Raw genomic sequence first — 22474 nt, forward strand, 5'->3', positions numbered from 1 at the left:
CCCAGCCCAGGCAAAGCCCATCCTGTCCCTGTCCCTCTGAGGGAACACTCTGGTTTGTCCTGCCCTCAGCAGCGTTCCCCAGGCCCAGAATATTTGCTGGCACGAGGCAAAGGACAGGCCAAGGGCAAAATCCTGCCAAGATCTCCATCCTCCTTCCTCGGCAGAGGACCCAGAACAGAGTTTTGCAAACTCGCTTTGCACACTGCAAAGTGCGGCTGTGAAATCCCTGAACGCTGCTCCCCGTCCCACCGAGGGGGCAAATCCGTGCTGCTCTCACCAGGGCTGCCTCAGTAACTTTTTGAGCATCCAAACCACGTCTGCGCCACGTCTCTGCATTTATTTTCTCACTCCTTTGCTCTGCCTTGTTGCTGTGCAGGGTAGGAAAGTTTGCGCCATTTCCTGTTGTCTTTCCCTTGTGCTCCTGAGATATTGTAAAAATGTTCGGTATCCTCCAGTAGGTTGTAATCACTTCACCCTAATGTTTCACAGCTGCTAAGTGTAACTTTAAACCCAACCATTTGAGTGCTTACAATTAGCGAGTCAATGGGGCTGAGATCGGGTCTTTGTGATTGCAAAAAAGGAGAAAACGAAACTTTTATTTTTTTCCCCCCTGAGTTTTAATTGGATAAAACGGGAACAAAAGTCGTGGAGACGAGGGGGGGTGGTTTTTTTTTAATGCAATAAATGATTAGTGGCTTGTGTGCTAGGAGAAAAAAAATAATTGGATCCACTGCTTGGCCTGTTTCACAGATGGAAAAGGCACCGGGACAAGCATTTGTCTGCGGCGGCGCCTGTCCCGGGGACAGGGGAGCCCCTCTCCGAGCTGCTGGGAACAGAAAGGGGAAGGGACGAGCGGTCCAGCTGTGCCCTCCCCTGTCCCTGCCCGCCCAGCCGGGCAGAGCATCCCTGGGTCCCCGCGGTGGAGCACCGGGGCCGTTCGGTGTCCCGCTGTCCCGTGGCACTGAGGGAACACCGGTGTCAATCTGGGCTCCGGAGTCCTCCCAGCCCGACGGGGTGAGACCTGCGCTGTCCCTCTGGGGACAGGTTTCAGTTGTCCCACAAATGCCTTCGCCCGCCGGGAGCGCAGGGCCGGACCTGGCGGGGTGCGAGTCCCCAGCGCCGGGGCTGGAGCGGGGACGCGGCGGGGACATCCCTGTCCCCACGGCTGCACCCAGCTCCTTCACTCTGCCCAGGGGCACTGCTGGGCATGCCACATGTCCCCCCGGCCTTGGGGACACTCCTGGCTGTGCCTGGGCGTTGACACTGTCCCATCAATTGCCACCCATCCCTCCCTGGGCTCAGATGTCATTTGAAGCTGTGCGGCTGGCAGTGAGTTTCCAGGCTGAATTTTTGCCTTTCTTGGGAGTTTCTGCTGCAGGAAATTATGCTAAAATACCGACAGCAGGGTCAGGGGCTTGCAGCATTCCCTGTCACCTCCATCTCCTTCCCTCCACCACATGGGCACAGTGCTCCTTGGCTGCTCCCCCTCCACGGAAAGCATTCCTGCCACCTGATCAGAAATACTAATTAATAGCAAAGCCCTGGTCTAGATAAAGGAGGAGGCTCTGAATTTTCTCGGGAACTTTGCTGTCTGAAAGGTATCTGAAATATTCCCTAGCACTCAGCCTATCGGTGGGTCAATTATATGGTGAGCAGTACAAAGTTAATTTCTAATTTAATACAATGTTAAAAGGTTGTCAGGTTAAAATCTAATCTATAAGCGAGACATGAAACGTCTCTTAATAAAAACAAGTATTGCTAACCAGTCCTGCCTCAAACCACAGGCTGCTGCTTCTTTTATAGGATATAATTATTTCCCAGTGAGTATTTACAATATTATTACAGGACATTAATAAAAGGTGATGCCACTGCCCGTGTGGCACTGAGCATTAATCCCACTCCCACCCAGCCCCTCTCCCTCCAGATCCTTTTCTGGAGAGGTGGGAAGAGCCAGCTCGTGGGGCCGTGGGAGGAAGGACAGGGAGAGAACCGATTGCATTTTCCCTCCAAAGTGGGGCTGTGGGAGCAGGGACACCCTGATGTGTTCTGGAGAGAGCACAGCATCTCTGCATCCCCCAGGGAGGAGGAGACTCTCCTGGGATGAGATGGGAACCATGGGCAAGTGCATTCCTTCCTGGGCAGAGGGGAGAGGACTTTGGCAAGGGTCTGCCGTGGGCTGGAGGCTGTGAACCACGCTCAGAGCAGCAGCTTCATTCAAGCAGAAAACCAGAGAGAGCACCTGCAGCCCGGGCTGAAGAGCTGGCCCTGTACCCTGCTCCCCATCCCACCTCACACCCATTCCATGACCCCCAGTGGAAAGGCCAGGCACGTCCCACTGCCTCTGCTCCATGCCAGGGTGCCCACACTGCAGCCACCCTCAAGGTACACTGAATTTTGCTCTTTTTGCTGCAGCCACCCTCAAGGTACACTGAATTTTGCTCTTTTTGCTGTCGAAAGGAGAAAGTCCAGCTGTCATGTGGGAGTGATGCCACTGTCCTGCCCGGGTGACTGCCCGGACTATGAAACTCCTGCTCCTGGTAATCCACAGTGTCCGTGGGAGCTGGGCAGGATCAGAGCTGCCCTTGCCAGGCTCAGCCAAAAAACCACCATGTGTCACCCTGCTGTGGGTCACACGATCAGGTTGATTTTCCAGGAGGAATCTCACCAGCTCCAAAGGCTTGGATCAGAAGTCTGAGCTCCCCTCAGTGCCCGTGAAGCAAGGAGGGGTTTTCCTAAAGAAGAGCAAGATTTTGGCGAGAGCAGGTGATCCCCACCACAGGAAGGGCTGGAGGGGAATGTGAGGTGATTAAATATAATACTGGAGATAAAATAGAGGCACGGGCGATGTGCTGGTCTGAAGCTTCCAGGGATGTGTGAGCTCTTTGCTCCAGCCCTCCACTGGCCAGGACTCTCTCCCTTCCTTTCCCTGGGTTTTCTGGTAAATTCTGCTGCTCTCTGTAATTGAGAAAAGCTGCTGCTGAACATCTGCACAGGCACTGTCCTCTCGGAGCGGCTGCCGGGGCTGTGAGGGCTGCGCTGCCGCTGCTTTGATGTGCGGGTGATTCACGGCTTGGCGGGGAGGGACGGGATGGATGGGATGGGATGGGATGGGATGGGATGGGATGGGATGCCGTGAGGTGAGACAGCACCTGCACATCTGTACAAACAGCAGCCCCGTGTGTGAAGCCCCCTGTGCCTCCTCGGCAGGGCACAGGCTGTGACCTCTCCTGCTCCCACCACCTGCAGAGGAAGCAGGAGGAGCCCGGGGGGACCGGCTCAGGCGCTTCCCTGCATCCCACCAGCACCTGACGGGCAGAGGGATGGGGATGCCCACGCTTGCTGAGGCCAAGGGGAGGGAGCAGAGCCGCAGGCAGGCAGAGCTGCAGCCCGGGGAGCACAATCTGTGGCCTTAATCCCGGCGTGTCCTGCGCGCTCTCAAATCCCCTTCACTTCAATGAGCGCCTGGAGTGTCAGGCCCGCGCCGGGCGAGACGGCACGCGGGGCTGGCGGGGAGGATTTGCTCAAGAGGCACTGTTTTTAAGGTGAGATTTGAAGGATGGAAGACAGATGGCAACTGGAGAGGACAAACGGATCAAGTGAAGGGCTTGTTTTCAGCGTGGAGGGGGAAAACACAGGGGGGAATTACTGCTGGCAACAAAATGGGGGCTGTTAATACCTGCAGCAGCTCCAGCTTTGCCCTTAGCCCGGTGAGTCGGGACCCTCCCGGGCACCGCGGCGGAGGCAGGAGAGAGGTTTTGTCTGCGGAGATGAATTGGTCGCAGCGCCACTCTGAGTGTCCCCGGACAAAGCTGGGAGAAGGGTTATTAGCCAGCCATTGTCCCCGCTATCTTTTCTTCCCTTTTAGCCTCCCTCCCGTGGCCCAGGTCTCAAAGACCATGTGTCAAGAGATTAGTGACCTGCGGGAAGGGCAATTGCTTGCTTTGTGCCGGCAGCCCGGCGTCGGGCTGATATTTACTTGTTATTTGGTGCTGCCTCCCTTGAGGTATCCATGGAAAACACGCCCTGGAGAGAAATCTGCCTCCTGTGGGCGAGGAGCTGCGAGGCTGGAAAAGAGGGGCTTGAGGGTTTCAGCATGCCTGCCAGCCCCAAAATCCCCAAATTCCCCAGGATGGTCAGTGCGAGAGCCCAGCGCCTGCAGAGAAGTGAGGAAAAATCTGGGCAATGAGAAAATGAAATTAAATGCGGAGGTGCCAAGGAATGGGGCTGGATGCAGAGCTGAGATGAGGCCTTGCCCCAGAGCAGTTTGAGCTTCCAGACTGATTTCAGGAACTGAAAGATGGGAAGAGCCTGTCCTGCCTGCAGGGGCATGTTCCACCTCCCTGCCGCTGGCTTGGAGGAGCGCTGGGTTTTGGAGGAAATGTAAATCAAGGTTATGAGAGCTGGCCCTTCCATGCAGTGCTGGTGTATATCAAATTTGTCCACGGTGAAACACCCAGGAAAGGGACAGATGCAATGAAAAGTGTTACTCCTGCCCAGGACCAGCTCGTGATTTTCTCTGGCTGGTTTTATTCTCTGGCCAGTGAAATGCTCTCTCCAATAAACACGAGACAGTGATTTTCTGCAATTCCAAAAGTCAAACCTAGACCAAAACCACAACTCACGTGACGTGGGACCAGCGGCGTCAGATCCTGCTTTAGATGTGATTCCAGACAAGTTCCCAGAGCCCGTCTGGAGCAAACAGGCCAAGATGTGAGACCCTGTCAGCTCTGCCCACACGGGGCCGGCTCACTCATCCTTCCTTTGATCCTGTAACTTCTGCCAAACTCCCGGCCCCAAACAGGGAGAAAAGGGATCCTGGGGATGCAAGGGAGACTGGGGACCAGGGGGGCTGAGTGACCCTCGTGGGGCTGGGGACTGCCCTGTACCTTCCCCCTTTCAGAGGCAACGGGAGGGGAAACCCACCAGGAACAACTTGAAAATAAAACTAAGAAGGGAGAGAAATCGGGATGTCCCCTGTCCTCGAGGATTTTGTTGCCCAGGTACAGGCAGGGTCCCCTCCCAGAAAGGGATTTTTTTGGGCGACTGGGGAGGTTGCACCGTGCGTGGAGCCCCCGGTGATTTTTTTTCTCTACTCCCAGAACCGCCGATTCTGTCTCTTTTCCCCTGCCCGCAAGGACGCCTCGGGCTGCGGGAGTCGGGGCAGCCTCGTCCCGGCCGCTCCGGCGCTGTGCGGCAGAACGACCCCAAATCCTGGCTGTTAATCCAGACAGGGAGCAGAGAGAGGACCCCAACAGCATCATTTTGTCAAATAACGCCGTTTGCTGGAGCTGTTGGATTTAAGAGAGGAGCCCCGGCTCGCCCCTCCCGAGACCGGCTCCGCTCGGGAGCGCGGGCGGGCAGCGGGACCCCGATCGATAATCGATAGGCGCCGATAGAGCCTCCGAGGGGACATGGGGACAGCGGGACCCTGATTATCGATAGGAGCCGATAGAGCCTCCGAGGGGACATGGGGACCCGGGAGGGGCAGCGACACCGAGCCCGGGCTCCCGGCGAGGAGCGCCCCGACGGAGCGGGGCGGATCTGCGGCTCCGTTTCCCCGCAGAACCGAGCCGCGGTCACGCGTGGCGGGCGGGCGGGGGGTGCTCGCCCCCGGCCCCATCCCATGACGGCGATGAGGCGGCGATAATGCCATTAGCCCGGGATTACGCGCCCGCGCCGGGATGTGACACACTTTCTCAAATGGAAGTTTTTTAAACAGAGGGATTTGCGTGATCCCCCACCGCGCCCCTCCATCCCCATCCCCGCACCCGTTCCCATCCTCATCCTCGGTTCCAGGGGGGTCCCCTCGCTCTGGCACGGCCCGGACCGGGGCTCCCGTCTCCTTTTAAGGCAGCGGGCTCGGTGCGGGCTCGGCGCCGCGTCCCTACGTGGAGAGCCCCGGGGGCCCGGGGCTGGAGGGGTCACTCCGCCCCCGCGTAGGGAACTCAAAAAACAATAATAAAATAATTTAAAATTCAATTAAGTGCAGGTTCACAGCTCAAAGTGGCGCGGTGTAACGGGAGGATGGAGGATGCGTGTGTCTCCTCCCGGCCGGGCCGGGGTCACTCGCCGCCCGCCCTGCCAAACAGGCTGGGAAATGTGTTTATAAATTGTTCAAACTCTGGATAAACTTCAGCGGCGTTTGTGTCTGCCTCTCCCCGCATGTTGTTATTTTCCAGAAATCTGGATTACTGGAAATATTTTCTTTAAAGCTGGAGAGAAATCTAAACAGTCTGAGGGCAGGGGGATCTCGGGGGGGAGCGGCCCGGGGGCTGCGGGGCTCCGCGGGGTTCCCTGCGCTCCCAAGGGGCGCGCAGCTCCGCAGCCGCGCAGCGGGAGGAGAAGCAGGGTGGCGGTGCCGAGGCTGGTGTCAGATCGAGCATCTCTCGGCAGCTGTCGATAAAAAGGCATCAGACGGGCCCCGGTGCCCGGCGGCCCCTCCCCGTCCCCTCCAGCGGGCCCCGGGGCACGGCAGGGAAGCGGAGCCGTTTTCCCGGGATCTCCCGGGGATAAGGGCATTCCCACCCCGCCCAAGGGTGCGAGGGGAGATGCGGCGCCCCGCAGAAAGGAAAGCGGAGGAGGGGTGTCCTGAGCGCGGGTGGGTGAGATCAAACGAGGACAGTTCCGTCACACGTGGGGCTCTTTTCCTCTCTAGGTGGAGCGGAGAAGAGGGGCCGACGAAGCTGCTGGGGCTGCGGGGCCGCCCCTCGCCCCCTCCCCGCCTGCCCCACGGCCCAGCTGAGGCTGCAGGGCCAGGTCGGACCGGGGGACGCGCCCCGGGGCTTGGAGGAGCCGGTTCCCTTCGGGACGGAGGGAGCTCCCCCACCCCGCACCTGCGGCTTCGCTCGGGGATCTGTCCCCAGGTCTGTCTGTCCGGCTGCTCCCGGGGAAGGACAGCGCAGCCCAGCCCTGTGGGAGAGGAGTGTGCTTCTCCCCACGCCACGGCCTGTTTCCACCCCCAATTTGGGAAGGTGCTAGCAGTCGGGCCGCCCTCCCCAAGGGCTCGGTGGTCTCCTCTTGCCGTGGCATCACTGCCGGGGATGGGGGGATCGACGGGTCGCCCTGGGCACAAGAAAACTCCTTTCGGCTGGTGCACCCGTCGGGGGAAGCGCTCCCCGGGGCGCGGGGCCGCCGCAGCCCGGTGGAGCCGGGAGGAGGGGAAGGCGGAGGCCCGGCTGCTTGTGAGAATTGTTATTTTTCATCAATCACCCGCAATTTGTGTAAGTGCCCCGGACAGGACACCAGCCGTCCTGCTGGCTGGGGTCACGGAGACAACACAGCGATGGAGAAGAGCAAATTGCATTTGCTCACCAGCTCACAGATCCAAATTACGGCCCTCGCATGGCGCGGGGAAGAGAGCGAAAGGTCCATGTGACATGAGGGAAATATGAAGGACTTTGACAGGTCTTAAACGGCCTGGCGCCAAGGCCTAAGTCTACCGGCTAAAAATAGAAAAGGGATGATGAGTGGAGATGGGCAGAGATGAAAGGGGAAGAGCGAGCGGGGCCGCGATGCGGGGCGGGTGGGGGGCGGGGGCGGCCCGACAGGACGGTTTTCCCGGGCTGGACCGGGACGGTTTCCCCGGGCTGGACCGGGACGGATCCCCAGGGCGGATCCCCGGGACGAATCCACGGGACAAGCCCGGTCTCCATACGCCCGGCACGGGACTGGGGACCGGGCCCGCGGGCGACAGGGACGGCCCCCAGGAGCCAGGCACGGCGGCCCCGAGCGCTGCAGCGCCCCGGGGCAGCTTGGAACACCTTCCCCCGCAGGGAACACCTTCCCTCGCAGGGAACACCTTCCCTCGCAGGGGACTGGGCGAGGGCACTCCTCGGCCCCGGCCCCGGGACGGGGAACTCTCCTCGGCTGCCCTCGGGACGCGAACCGAGGCCGGTGCCTCCTCTCTCCCTGCCCGCTGCTCGGTCTCCGAGGGGCGATGCGCGGGCACGGCCCGTCCATGGGAGCGGGCTCCTGGGTCGTGCCCGGGGCCGCGGGGGATGGCAGCGCAGTGGGTGCCCTGTCCCCGTTGGCAGCCGGTCCCCGTTAGCCCCCCATCCCCGCAGCCCCGCCGGCGGCCGTCGCTACGGAAGGTCGGGAGACGAGGCTGCTCTGGATGGGTTTTATTCTGCGGGCGAGGCCGCTTGCGGCGTTACAGCGGTGCGGGGGTGCGGGCGGGGTGCCGGCCCGGAGGACAGGCCACCTTTCCCCGCGGGGACACGGCTGCTTCAGGCCCAGAAGGGCCGGGCCCCGCGTCTTCCCACGGAGCAGAGGACGAGGTGTCCGCGGGAGAACCGTCCCGGCGTGGGGAGATTGGCCCCGAGGCAATGAAAGGCTTCACTTTTTCCTTGTTGGGGGGGGGGGGGGGAATTGAAGAAAAAAAAAATACAAGCAAGCCCCACTTTTGCCAAAGCTGCCGTCAGCACTTTTCCACGGCGGCGAGGAAGCAAAGTCCAAATTGGGTTTAAATTTCAGTCCCCGCTGCCCGTTCAATGGTCAGCGGGACCCCCCCTCGGGCGCGGTGCGGGGCCGGGCGCGGTGCGGGCAGAGGTGAACCTGCCGCGGGACGCGGGGCAGGTGGAGATCGGCCCCGAGATCCCCCGGGGATGGGGATGGGGCTCCGCCGGGGGATGCGGGCGGGGGTCGCTACCAGCAGGATGAACCGTGGCGGAGGAATAAGAGGAGAAGTCGGAATGGGAAGGGGACACCCGGGGGTCCACGCATCCCACCCTGCGCGGGGAGCAGCGACACAGGACCACGAGGGCTCCGACTGCGGCCGCGCCTCGCTGCGCATCCGCGGAGCGGGAGGGCCCGGGGGCGGGGGGGACAGGCCGGGGGGCAGAGGAGTGGGCCGGCCGCCACCCCCCCCGTCCCGCCTGGTCGCAGCGCAGGCGGCGGGGGCAGGAGCCTTGGAAGGATGGCAGGGCGCTTTTTGAAGATTTGGGGGTAAATATGAAGTGACAAGAGACGGGTCTTTATTGTGAGGGCTCAGCCGCCTGGCGCCAGGGCCCTCTTCAGCCACCGCGGCCCTCAGTTAATCAGCGCAGATCTCCAAACCGGCCTCTCCGAGGGGACACCCACCGCGCCCGCCGCCCCCCCGGGCCCCGGCGCGGCGGGACCGGCCCTAATCCCTCAGCAAACAGCCCCGGAGTGTCCCCCCTCCTCCTTATCTGCCTCCCCCCGCCCGGGTAAACAGCCCCTCCGGCCGGGCACCGCCGCGCTGGCCCCCGGCCGCGCACCCGACGCGCCTCGACGGCGGGGTCTGGGGATGCGCGCCTCCTCCGCGGGCGCGGAGCTGCGGGTGGAACCCCCCCCGCTCCGGGTCGGGGCGGCTGCCGGCAGGGTGGGGGGCGACGGCTGGGAGCGACTCACCCGCGCTGGAGCTCGCCGCTCGGGGCCTCGCCGCCGCCCGCAGCTCTCCGCCGGGCCGCGCTTCCGGCGGCCGCCCCGTCGGCGCTGCGCGGCTTTTGCGCGGCTGTGCGCGGAGCGGCGGGCGGGCCGCGCCCCACCGCGGTCCGCTCTCCAGGATCTGTCGCAAGGCGGCCGCCGCCGCCGGGCTCCCCCCGGCCTCTCCCCCCTTCCCGGCCCGCCGCCCCCGCGGAGACCGGCGGGGGCCTCTGCCGCCGCCCCCCGCCCCCGTGGCTCCGCTCCCCGCTCCGCCGAGGTGGCTCCGCGCTGGCCCCGCACCGGCGGCGCAGCCGGGGCTGACCCGGTATGCGGAAAGGAGCCGGGGGTGGGATTTCGAGCACTTTTCTCTGTCATTGGTTAATATTTTATTCTGTTGACATGTTTTCTTACTGCCGATGCTTCCGACACCTTCTTCTTTTTTTTTTTCTCCCCCTTTTTTTTTTTTTTTTTCCTTCTTCCCTTCCTCCCTCCCTCCGCGCCCCCCGCCCCCCCGCGCCCGGAGCTTGGCCGGAGCTGTCAAAACCCCGCCTATGCAGATCCACAATTGGTCTGAAACGCGTAAAATCAGCAATCAAGGGGGCTTGGCTCATTAGCGGGCGGATCAGAGCAGGAAGGACATGTGAGATAGTCACAGTTTTACAGAGATCAGGACAAGATCTCACCGCTCCCACTCGGCTCCTTTGGCCATGAGCAGCCCGAGCCCCAGCGCCGAGCGCGGAGCGCGGAGCGGGGCCGGCCCCGCCGGGGCGCAGCCCGGGCCCGCGGGGGTGTGAGGGCAGCGCGGCCGCCCCTGCTCCGCCGCGCCCCGCGCAGCCCCGCGCAGCCCCGACCCGGCTTTTGTTTCTATTTTAGTGTCGGGAAGGACTTTCCTGGGAGGGCTCGTTCCCTCGCTCGCTCTCCCTCGCTGCAACAACAACAACAAAAAATAAGGACCTACTGTCTCCCCTCCGCAGACCGGGAGTCCCAGGAGCCGGGAACTGCTTCGCTTTTCCTTTTTTTTCCTTCTTATTTTTTCTTCTTCTTTTTTTTTTTTTTTAATTTTTTGGAGATTGTGTGTGTGTTGTTGATTTTCCTTCCTCTTCCAGAGACTCGAGCGAGTTCGCTGGGCAGGAGAAGGGAAAAAAAAAACAAAACGCAACAAATACACACACGCGCGTTTCTGTAAAGGGAATCCCTCTTTTTCTCCTGGATTTGTGGATGCACCGATGAGAGATCCAGCCTTCCCAGGGACTGCCATGGCTTACCACCCCTTCCACGCACCCCGGCCGGCTGATTTCCCCATGTCCGCTTTCCTCGCAGCCGCCCAGCCGTCCTTTTTCCCGGCTCTGGCTCTGCCTCCGGCGGCGTTGGCGAAGCCCATGCCGGACCCGGGGCTGGCCGGGGCGGCCGAGGCCGGGCTGCACGTCTCGGCCCTGGGACACCACCACCAAGCCGCTCATCTGCGCTCGCTCAAAAGCCTGGAACCCGAGGAGGAGGTCGAGGACGACCCCAAAGTAACGCTGGAAGCCAAAGAGCTTTGGGACCAGTTTCACAAGCTGGGCACCGAGATGGTGATCACCAAGTCCGGGAGGTAAGAGCCGGCCCCGCGCAGCCCCCCCAGCCCTCCCCGCACCTGCGCGGCCGCGCAGCGCCCTCGCCCCTCGCTCCATCCCTCTTCCCATCCGTCCCCGTGAGTTAACGCCGGGAGTTTCGATCCCTGGAGTTTTTCGGATGTGTTTCCCCTCCGCTCCTCCGAGCTTTCCCGTCACCGCTCCCCCCGCCTCCCATTACTACTTTTCCGAGCGCGATCCCGAATTAAATTCGTGCGCGTTAATTGAGCGCTCGGAACCCCCCGCTCCCGTTGTTTACTCCGCTTCCCGCCGCTTCCTTCCCTCCTGCCAAACTTTCCCCACGTCCGGGGTCGTCCCCGGCCCTGCCCGTGGCCCCGGGCCCGGGGGAGGCAGCCCGAGGTGCTGAGCGAGCGGGTCGGCGAAGGGCAGAGAAATAGAAGAAAACAAGAATATATTTTCGCCCCTTATTTCCCGAAATGGGATTTTTGAGCTTTTCCCTGCTTTCTGCCACGGTGTGGGCTGCACGGCGGGATGAGAAGAGGTGGGACGTGAGGAAGTATGGGAATCCTGAGCGAGCTAAACTAAAAGATGGTGGTTTGGGAGCAGCAGCCGGGGCCGGGCGGTGCCGGGGGCTCGGTGGGACCGGGACCGGGCGGTGCCGGGGGCTCGGCGGGGCCGCAGCCGTCGGGGGTCGACGGCGGGCGGGGGCAGCCCTGTACTGCTCTGGGTCTCTCCGCAGGAGGATGTTCCCCCCGTTCAAGGTGCGGGTGAGCGGCCTGGACAAGAAGGCCAAGTACATTTTGCTGATGGATATAGTGGCGGCCGACGACTGCCGGTACAAATTCCACAACTCCCGCTGGATGGTGGCCGGCAAGGCCGACCCGGAGATGCCCAAGCGCATGTACATCCACCCCGACAGCCCGGCCACGGGGGAGCAGTGGATGGCCAAACCTGTTGCCTTTCACAAGCTCAAGCTCACCAACAACATCTCGGATAAGCACGGCTTTGTAAGTGCGGCTGAGGGGCAGAGTGGAGCCCCCCGGGCAGGGACCCCGGGAAGGTGCGGGGTTTGCCCGGTGCGGGGTTTGCCCGGTGCAGGATCTGCCCGTGATCTCCCCGGGTGAACCGCGGAGCTTTAGAGCCTCCTCCAGCCGGGTCGGGCTGAGCGGCAGGGCCTGGCCCGGCCTTGCCGTGGCCCGGCTGTCCCGCAGCCCCCGGTCCCGCCCGGTACCGAGGGGCAGCTCCCGTTCTCCGAGAGAAAAAGGAGGGTTGGGCTGCGGGCAGCCTCGGGCTCCCCTTGGCTCCCGCATCCCCGGCCTCCCCGTCCTGTCCTGCTGCGTCTTGCCAGCCTCGGAGGCTTTGCGGGGACAGGAATTTTGGGAGGTGAATGTGCGGGGCCGAGGCCGTGCGGGGGAAGCCCCGACGGGGCGGTGGCCGGACAGGGGATGTCGCTGCCACCCGGACCGAGCGGAGCCGGGCCCGGCGGCACCTGCGCTGGGTTTCCTCAAGCGGGAGAAGGGCTGGAGTGGTTTGGCACCATCTGCCTCTGAAAACCCCTCTGTTTATATCCCTACTGATGGTATCTGCATCACCTAAAGGAGGTAAAACAAAACGAAGGAATTAAGCCAAAAAACTACCAACCAAAATAAACAAGGAAAGGAAAAGGAGAGAGGGAGAGGGAAAAGAAAGGCAGCGGAGAGCTCTGGCCGCTTGCAGAGAGCCGCAGACAGCAGGGTCAGAACGCGAGGGGAGCTCATCCTGCGGGAATGCACGGAGGGGGAAATCCCAGCTCTCCGGCCAGCTCTCCTTCCTCCGAGCGAGCGTTTAGGGCGATAAAGGGAAAGTTCATCGTGCAGCGCTGCTGATACGGTAATTAGCGGGGAGCCGGGCCCGGCGGAGCCGCGGGGGCTGCGGGACCCCGCTCGGGTGGGGAGCTCAGAGCAGCTCCTCACCTCCAGGAGAACTTTCTTTCCCCTCTCTTTTTATTTTTTTTTCCTTCTCTATTTTTTCCACTCTCTTTTTTTTCTTTTTTTTTTTTTTTCTCTCTCTCTCTCACTTTTATTTTTTTCTCTTAAGGCAGGAAACGGCGTCTTTGTTAAATAATATATTGCGAGGTTATTTATAGCCAGAAAGGTAAATCGATAGAGAAGGAGTCTAAAAAATACCTTATTTTTTTTTTGTAATGGTGAAAAACTAGTTTGATTCAGCGCTTTTAACGGTTCGCCTCCTTCAATTAAAGATTTCTGGTATCTGTCGTTGTCCAAAATCCGGACTGTTAAATCTGCGAGATGAGGGTTTAGGCAGTGCCCATCTGGTCAGAGAAGGATGATTATTTTTTTAAAGGAATGCAGATTTGCACGCCTGAATGAGAATTTTTGCACCATTTTTATGATAAATCCCATCTAGATTATATCAATATAACATAGATCCGACAGTTCATCAGCAGGTGATTATTGCTTGGGTTAAAAAAAAAAAAAGGGGGGGGGATTTTTTTTATTACCTTCTAAACCGAAATGAAGTGATAATTATTTAGCCATTTGGCTGACGTTATTTGACAATAATTACTCAAGCTTTCGCCGTCCCTCTACGAATTCTGGGCAGTGAATTCTGCATTTCAGTCCGACCACAGCAGGTTGGGGAATTATTTAAAAGCTATCGTGCAGGAAAGCAGGCAGCGAGGGGCAAGGGGTCGGAGCGGCCCCAGAGGCGCGGCTTGGGGCGTTCAGCCGCTTCCAAAATCCTCAGCCAAATCACGGGGAATTCGGGTTTTACTAAAAAAAAAACCAACAAACCAAACTCAAAAAATAAAACGAAAGGGTAGAGAACGGCTTTGAGTGTTGGCGAGGCTTTCAGACACCTGGCTGGAAAGGGAAAAAAAAAAAAAAGTCTGTTCCTTCTGCAACGTTGCTCCGAGACATAAATTTGCTATGGCTCGTGGTGAAACGCTCCTTTCAGGTCGCAGGAGCTGGCTGGGGCTGGCACCGGCTCCTGCCGCCCCCGACTCTCACCCAGAGCCTTTTAACATTATTTTTTTTTGTGGTGGTGAGGGATAATAATTTATTTTTAAGGACGGAAATATGAAAAGCGGTGAGAAACGTGTCGAAAAGTCGCCTCGCGTTCGCAGGGCTGTAATAAAACTGGGAGATCCCTTTTGCTGCTTTATTGCCGTGCTTAACACCCGCAAAGATGCCGCTCTGCCTGCGTTCCCTGACCTCCTTCTTTGGGGACAGATCCTGCAATGGCATCAACAAAAGAAAAAGAAAAAAAAAAAAAAATCTTTCGCCGGCATTTCTTCCTCACGGTGAATTTGAGTGGTGTGGTTTTTTGGGGATGTTTTCGGGAGAAAAGGGTTTTTTTTCGGGAGGGAGCTGGATGCGTGGGGCTGACGGCAGCCGCGGGCTGTGCTCTCTCGCCCATCCCAGACCATCCTGAACTCCATGCACAAGTACCAGCCCAGGTTCCACATCGTCCGGGCCAACGACATCCTCAAGCTGCCCTACAGCACCTTCCGCACCTACGTGTTCCCCGAGACCGACTTCATCGCCGTCACTGCCTACCAGAACGACAAGGTATGGCCGGGCAGCCCCTGGCCCTGGCCCTCTCCCTGTCCCTCTCCCTATCCTTTTCCTGTCCCTCTCCCTGTCCCCATCCCTGTCCCTCTCCTTGTTCTCACCCCTGTTCCATCCCTTACCCTGTATCAGGGTATATTTTTTCTGTGTTGGAGAGGATATTTCAGGGCAAAACCCAGCAACAGTAGAAAGGTTAAACCTCGAGTCCTCAGAGCAGGATGCGCCCTCATACTGCTTGTATTATTATCGCTATTTTTAGTGTTATATTCGTGCTGTTGTCAGTATTTTTATTATTACTATTAATAATTCCCCCATGGAGTTTGTTGCGCCTTTCTGGGCTGTGGGAGTCTTTGCTGCAGGCCCAGGTGGTGAAGAGCAGCACCAGGCCTGGGCAGCCTCACCAAGAAGGTGCCCAGGGCTCTGGAGGAGCCAAAAAATAGAGGCAGATAAGCTAATTTTAGTTGCTTTCGTGATTTAGCAAGTGTCACCCTGTGAGCAGGCAGAGCCAGGAGCCCTCGATGGGGAGCAGAGCCTCTGCCGTCCCCTTCCAAGAGTTGTGCATGTGTTTTAACCCAAAAGCTGACCCCCACCTCCACCCCTGGCTGCTGATGCTAATTGACAGCTCTGTCTGAGGGTCCTGGTGGGCTTGTTTCCCTCGTAAAGTTTATGGCGAAGAGTCACAATCGATTAAAGAGCACTTTGTCTGCTCGGCCGCCGCAAGCTGCGCGGGCCGGCCGCCGGCCGTGGGCCCCGTCGGGCGGGGGATGCTCGGGCCGGGGGATGCTCGGGCCGGGGGTCGCGGCGGGGCCGGGCAGCCGGGTCTTTTCCAGAGCCCCTCTCGGGGCCGTGTTTCAGAGCCATGCATTACTGAGGGCCCTGATGTCGCCGGCCGCAGCAGCCCGTGGCAGGGAGGGATAAGAATAGCTTTTAACCAGCGCCTCGCAGCTCAGTCGCCATCTTCCCTCCGGGGGGCCGTGAAAAATAACTTCCTATCATTAAGACGCAATTAATAATTCAAGCCCCAAACCTCAGCATCATTTTTAATAAAGCATGCGGTGTGTTAACGCGGGTTCCGCCGCCTGCGCCGCGCACCCCGCGCTCCCCGACGGCGGCGGGGAGGGGGGCGGCCAGGGCTCCTTCACACCGCCCCCTCTCTCCTTTTCCCCCCCGGCAGATCACGCAGCTGAAAATCGATAACAATCCCTTCGCCAAAGGCTTTCGGGACACGGGCAATGGCCGGCGGGAGAAGAGGTAAGGGGTGCTCCCGTCCCCCCCCGGCTCCGCGCCCGCGGGGGCTCGGCCGGTGCCCGACGCTGCCTCTCTCCCGCAGGAAGCAGCTGTCCCTGCCGTCCCTGCGGATGTACGAGGAGCCCTGCAAGCCCGACCGCGACGGCGGCGAGTCGGACGCCTCCTCCTGCGAGCCCTCGGCCGTGCGCGATGCCCTGCACTCGCCCGTGGGTGCCCTCCCCAGCCCCCTGCGCCTCAAGGGCAGCGGCAGAGGTAAGGCAGCAGTCGCGGTCCCCAAATGTCCCCAAATGTCCCTGCTGCGTGCTGATTTCATGAGGGCATCGAGGCAAAATATTGGGGAAAATAAAGATGGGGATGCGCACAGGAGAGCCCAGGGTTCAAAAGGGTAAAAATAGAGGAAACGTAAATTGCGTTCACGGGTTGCAATGTTTTTCTCTTTATGTATTTTCTTTTGAATATATATTTTATCCTCTATCCACCTGATGTCTTGTATTTATATAATACAAGAAGAAATGGCAAATGGGCTCACCACCTTAGCCTGGAGTGCCCTGCCTTCCATGGGAATCTCACACTCCCCTAAAAAAGAGAGAAAAGAGAGAAAAGAAAAATAATTAATACATTTGAAAGAGGAAAAAGATGTTGTAACTCCAGGGCTTCAGGCTGGTAAATGGAAATAAACCAGCATCTCCCACGCTGCAGTTGTTCGACGCTGGGTTTTGTCTCGCCGCACTATCAATCTGCTCTTTAAACTTTCCACCAACTCGATTCCCTGCAAACCTTCATCAAAACTGCAACCCCCCACCCCGAGCTGCAGGGAGGGTTTATTACACCCCTCTCCACTTTCAAAGGCTTCCCCGAATATTTGCCCCAGCCTGCAGAGCTTCACCTCACCCGCACCAAAAGGCTTTTCTCGTTTAGTGGAGCCGTTCAGGCAGGGGCTCAGCTCCCCTCGCCCTCACCAGCCCCTCGCCTCGCATCCCCCTGCTCCTCTGAGAGCTCAATGGGGTTTTTTAAATTAAAGCCCTTTTTAGCGAAGTCTATACCATACTCCCAGCCTTAAAACTGCCTCTTTAACCTGTCTCAACCTGCACATTTGGAATAAATCCACGGTGCACTGGCGATCAGCTCCATGTAATTAAATATACGCAGGACCATTTCCTCCCGCGCTGTCCACTGCCCGCTCTCCTCATCCCCGCTCCCCAGCCTGCTTGGACTTTGCAGCTGAGGAGAGCGATGCTGTAACAGATTCTGGTTCTCCATCAAACATGTTCTTCCTGTCTGGCACAGCCACAGGACTTGCTGTAGTTAATCCCCATTCCCCAGAGTGACCGTAGCACGAGGACCCACTTCTGCCCCAAAAACGAGTCTCTCCCATTAATAACGATCGCGGCTTCACTGTCCGACCCCTCCCTGACACCAGGGCTCTTGTGAGTGACCCCTTCCTCACCTCCTCTGGGCGCTTCTGCTCTGACCCTGTGCCCCTCCATCCCTTTGCAGAGGAGAAGCCAGGGGCTGACAGCGACACGGAGGTGGAGAAGGTGCCGGAGGAGCGGCCGGTGGCAGCAGCCAGCCCCAGCGCGGAGGACGCGACGCCCCGCGGCAGCCCCCGGTGCCCGGAGGAGCGGAGCAAGGAGAGGCACAGCCCAGAGAAAGTCAAGGATGGTGCATCGCCCCGGGAGGCTCCTGGCGAGGGCCTGTTCGGCGCACGGGGCCTGGAGAAGGACAAGGTGGAAGGAAGGAGGAAAGAGACGGAGCCAGGCAAGAAGGACACGGAGGGCGGCGGGCTGGGCAAGGAGGCCTTCGCCCCGCTGATGGTGCACACGGACAGCCCCCCGCACCTGAGCACCGGGCACCTGCAGAGCCTGGCGCTCTCTGGCCTCCATGGGCAGCAGTTCTTCAGCCCGCTGGGCGCTGGGCAGCCCCTCTTCATCCACCCAGGACAGTTTGCCATGGCCCCCGGCGCCTTCTCTGCCATGGGTATGGGACACTTGCTGGCCTCGGTGACCGGCGGGGGCAGCCTGGAGAATGGAGCCCTCTCGTCCGCCCCGGGCGCAGCAGGGACGGCCACCCCCTTCCCTTTCCACCTCTCCCAGCACATGTTGGCCTCTCAGGTAAGCCCTGTGTCCCCCTCCCTATCCTTGCTGTCCAGTTGGGCCCTGGAATCTCCTCTTCATGTCCTCCCTAAAAGCTCCCTGAGTGATGATGCAGGTCGGACCTGGCCAGTGTCACTCCCAGTGTGGGGACATCCAGGGTGGCCCCATTGCGGGGAAGGAGCTGCTGGTGCCCCCAGCCCCCCCCAGGCCCTCTGCAGCCCATAGGGACAAGGAGTGACACATCCCTGAGATGTTACCGGATTTGGCACAGGCAGAACACGGAGGACATTTTGAAGGCGACTTCGGGGTTGATTTGAGAAGGAATCTCAAATTTTTTGCAGCTGCTATGGCTCCTCCATAGTCAAGGGCAGAGTCAGGAGCTGTGGCCCTGCCTGACCTGGCTGTTCCCATCCAGCAGCTCCCTGTCTTCCTGTCAGCTCTGAAGCACTCCCACAGCGCCTGTGCTGGTGCTGCCTTTCCCATCTCCTCTGATGGAATACATAAAGATGGCTTTGAACTTCCCTAATTTATCCATGCTGCTTAACAATGTGTTTTAATGCGGTTAAGGGGCTGTGATGCTGCACAGGCAGCGTGTGGGGAGGGGATGAGGCAGATCTCAGAGAGGGGTTTGTGCTCGGTGTCCCCAGCCTGGCTCGGGATGGGCTGGAAGGGGCTGTACCCCCTCCCTCAGCCCATTCCACACAGATACCCCCGCGCTGTTTTTAGGGTGACACCGAGCTGTTCCATCTTTGCCTTTTTTTGGGAACACAGCCGTGGCGTGGCAGACAGGAGGGGGGATGCGGCAGAGCCAGCAGCACAATCTGACATCTCTTCCTCTCTCTCTCCTCAGGGAATCCCGATGCCCACCTTCGGCGGACTCTTCCCCTACCCCTACACCTACATGGCAGCGGCCGCAGCGGCCGCCTCGGCCATGCCGGCCACCAGCGCTGCCGCCGCGGGGCCGCTGTCCCGCAACCCCTTCCTGGGCAGCAGCCGGCCCCGCCTGCGCTTCAGCCCCTACCAGCTCCCGGTCACCATCCCGCCCAGCACCAACCTGCTGACCACCGGCCTGCCCGCCAGCCTCAACCCCGGCTCCGAGGGCTCCAAGGCCGGCAGCAGCCGGGAGTCCAGCCCCCTGCCCCCCGAGGTGCCCCTGCACAAGGGGGGCAGCCAGCGCCCCGCCGCCTCCCCCAAGGGCTCGCTGAAGGAGTCCCTCAATGAACTGCAGAACATCCAGAGACTGGTGAGCGGGCTGGAGAGCCAGCGGGAGCTGTCACCCGGCAGGGAGTCCCCGAAGTGACCGGCGGGGCGGGCAGCGAGCCCTCGCGGCGGGGCGGAGAAGCACTGGTATTTTGTACAGCACAGTATAAATATTTATTGCTGGGAGCAGACAGGGAGCCGGGGGTGCTGCAGCAGAGGGATGGACCCTGCCGGCCGTGAGGAGCCACCACCCCAGAGCCAGGAGGGACAGCTGGAGCGCAGGGCTTGCCCACCCCCCTTCGGCTGTGGGGCTGGGAGCGGCTCCCCCCGCCCCAGCGAGGCCCCCCAGGACCCCCCAGCCCCCCGCTCCGGGCACTGCGCAGCTCGGGGCAGGGTGAGGAGCTGGTACCGAGACACCTGATGGACGGGGCGGCCCCTGCTTCGGTGGGCAGCGAGAGGGGCCAAACCCTCATCTGTGCAAGGGGAGGGGGAAAGGAAAAAATAATTTAAAAAGAGGAAGAAAAAAAAAGAGATAAGAAAAGGAAGATGGAAAGCAAACCGCCCCGGCAGCCGCCGCCGCCGCGCAGGGCGGGCACGGCGGGGGGAGCTTCGTGGGTACCTGGGCAGATATTTATGAAATAAATGGTAATTTGTGTAAATAAGCTATAAGGATCCCAGAATATGCAAATTGGTATTAATTTATTCAGAGTTGTACATTGGTGTGTACATAATATTTAGAGTTTAACTCCTCGCATTTAAGTTTTTTTCTTTTTTTTTTTTTCATTTTACATGAACATATATATTGTAAATGAAAACTATTTAGCTCTTTGTGATTGAAGGAGATATCGGTTTCTCTGTGTTTTAAAATATTGTTTATCCCGCCTGTTCTCTAGGACAATCATGTGCCACTGATAAAACAATTTTTGGAGTCATTAAAACTAAGATTTCAATCCTTTAACGGACTTTTGCAAGAAAAAAAAATAAACTAACGAATCCAAAACGTAACTAAAATATTGTTACAGTGCGGGGTATAGAGAATGCAGGAATAAACCTCAGGTTTTTATTTTTCACTCCAGAACAAAAAAAAAAAAAAAAAAAAAAAAAAAAAAAAATTTTAAATAACAAGTATAATAAATTTAAATATCACAGGACTGTGCTCTATATTTGTTTTAAAATAAAAAAAGATACATGATTTGCAACGTGCTGGTTACTCGGGTATCTTGTCTGTTCAGTTTTGATGAATTCTCACATCTTTCAATAAAAAAAAAAAAAAAAGTCTACTCGGAGAAGTCCTGCCGGCTCCCGCCTGTTTCATTCCCGCGGCCGCTCCGCCCCGTCGGGGCCGCCGCTCCTCCGCAGGTGCGCAGCGCTGGGAGCCGCCCCTTCCGCGGGGCGCGGAGCCTCCGCGGCTGACGGGGAAAGCCCGGAACGCCCCGGGCTGCGCCGGGCACGACCCCCGGCTCTGCCCGTCGGGGGTCGCCGCCCCCCGGGATTCACCGGCCCCGCCGCGGGACAGGTGCGCGGGGGCGGAGGGGAAGCGGCACCGGGACCTTCCGCGGGTGCCAGGCTGCCTCCGCTGTCCCCGGGCCCTCCGCGGCTGCGGGGACGCTCCGAGACCGGGGAGCGCTGCTGACACCGGGAGCGAGCGGGGCAGAGCGGCACCGGCGGTCCTGCGGAAGGGATAACGGGGAAGGGGTGACGGGGAAGGGGTGACGGGGAATGGACGACCCAGGCACACCGGTGCCGTCCGGGATGGTGACGGAGCGACCCTGGCGTGCCGGTACCGCCGGGGATGGGGTCGCTGCGAGCCGTGGGCTTTAAATCCCCCCGTTTGCCCCCGCGCCCAGAGCCGGTGGGGGCGTCGCGGGGAAGGAGCAGCGATCCCTCCTTTGCTCGGCCCTTCCCGGTCCCGGGCGGGATCGCTGTCCCGGAGGAAGGAGCAGCGATCCCTCCTTTCCCCGGCCGTTCCCGGTCCCGGAGGAAGGAGCAGCGATCCCTCCTTTCCCCGGCCGTTCCCGGTCCCCGGGCGGGCGCAGGGCGCCCTCTGCTGGCGCCGCCGCGCAGCCCCGACGGGGCGGGCCCGGCTCCTCCTCGGCCTCCCCCGCGCTGCCGTTCCCGCGGGGGCACGGAAGGGGCTTTGAACCCCCCCAGAGTCTGAGAAGAGGTGTGGGGTGGGTTCCTGGGCGGGGGAGAGGAGATGTTGCCTCTGTGGTTATTCCTGTTTGCAGGGGACCAGCGGGGTGGGAATGCCTTCCCCAGGAGGAGGGAAGTGTGGTGATTAAGTGAGGCTTGCAGGGTTATTTCTGAATAAACAGGACTCAGGATGAGCAGCAATTTAATGGGCTTTATGTTCAGTGAGGGGGCACAAGCTGTGCCAGTGTGGGGGCTCCTCTGGCCCTTTCCCTCTAATCCATCCAGGCTGGATTTTGGCTAAGGTGGTTGGGAAAATCACGGTGGGGAGAGGGTGACAGCACTGCAGAACATGCTGGGGCAGCCTCACGATGGGTTCCTGCCATCCTGGTAGGTCAGGGACAACCCTGTCACCCATCCTGGACTGGGGACCAAGCAATGCTGCCAGCAGGGCATCCCAACCTGCCCACTGAGCACAAAGCTGCTCTTCACTGGGAAGGGGAAAAGTGTTCTGTGGGTTCATGACGGTGACCCTGAAGAACAGTGCCCAAAGGCAGGGAGCAGGGCCTGCCCCCGCAGCCAGGCTGTTTCAGCAGGAGCCAAGCTGCTCCACGCCTGCCCTGGCCTTCCCCAGGCTCTGAGAAACCCTATTCAAGCAGCTCGATGAGCAGCTCCCGATTAGTCACGCACTGTGCTGGGATTTCTTTTCCTCAGCTGTGAAAAGGCGCTGGGAGGCCCCGCGGGGGCACACCCGGCACGGCCCCCCCATGGCTCTGCTGCTCTGCACCTGGCAAAGCCTGCCTTGGCCATGCCACTGTGGCCACTGCTGAGCCACAAAAATAAAGTTCTGGGCGTTCTGGTGCTGCCTGGAGCCGGTGTTTTACCACCTAAACCCTGCTGCCATGTTAGCAGAGCAACGAGGTCCTCACACACCAAAATCTTCACTAGGTGAGTGGTGAGTTCTGGGTTTCTTCAGCTAAATGCACGAGGTGCTTGGCCAGGCACTAAAAATAGCAGAGCTGCCCTGAGGGCTTCGTGGGGCTGGTGGACAAAGCCCGGCCGCCTTGGCTGAGCTGCCGTGCAGCACAATAGCGCTGCTGGAAGGGCTCCATGGGCGGGTGTTTGTAAACAGGAACATGAGCTCATGCCAGAGCATCTCGCAGCCCTGCAGAGGGGGAACGCTGCCACGGATCGTGTCCCTGGGCAGCCCAGGGGGGGCTCTGCAGGACCCCTCGCCCCTCATCTGGGCTGCTGGCCCTGTGTTCATGTCTTACCACAG

General features: G+C 59.8%; 1 protein-coding gene across 1 annotated transcript; it reads left to right on the top strand.

Annotated features, from left to right (window-relative positions):
- The first annotated feature begins 10045 nt into the window (after positions 1-10045).
- TBX2 (T-box transcription factor 2) lies at positions 10046-20340 on the top strand. Its single transcript, XM_041482829.1, has 7 exons — positions 10046-10975; positions 11695-11962; positions 14378-14524; positions 15699-15775; positions 15855-16024; positions 17270-17883; positions 18716-20340. The coding sequence occupies exons 1-7, from the start codon at positions 10611-10613 to the stop codon at positions 19163-19165; spliced, it is 2091 nt and encodes a 696-aa protein (XP_041338763.1). The 5' UTR covers positions 10046-10610; the 3' UTR covers positions 19166-20340.
- The last annotated feature ends 2134 nt before the right edge of the window (positions 20341-22474 follow it).

Source organism: Pyrgilauda ruficollis, unplaced genomic scaffold, assembly GCF_017590135.1.
Source record: "Pyrgilauda ruficollis isolate IOZ18807 unplaced genomic scaffold, ASM1759013v1 scaffold59, whole genome shotgun sequence".
NCBI lineage: Eukaryota > Metazoa > Chordata > Aves > Passeriformes > Passeridae > Pyrgilauda > Pyrgilauda ruficollis.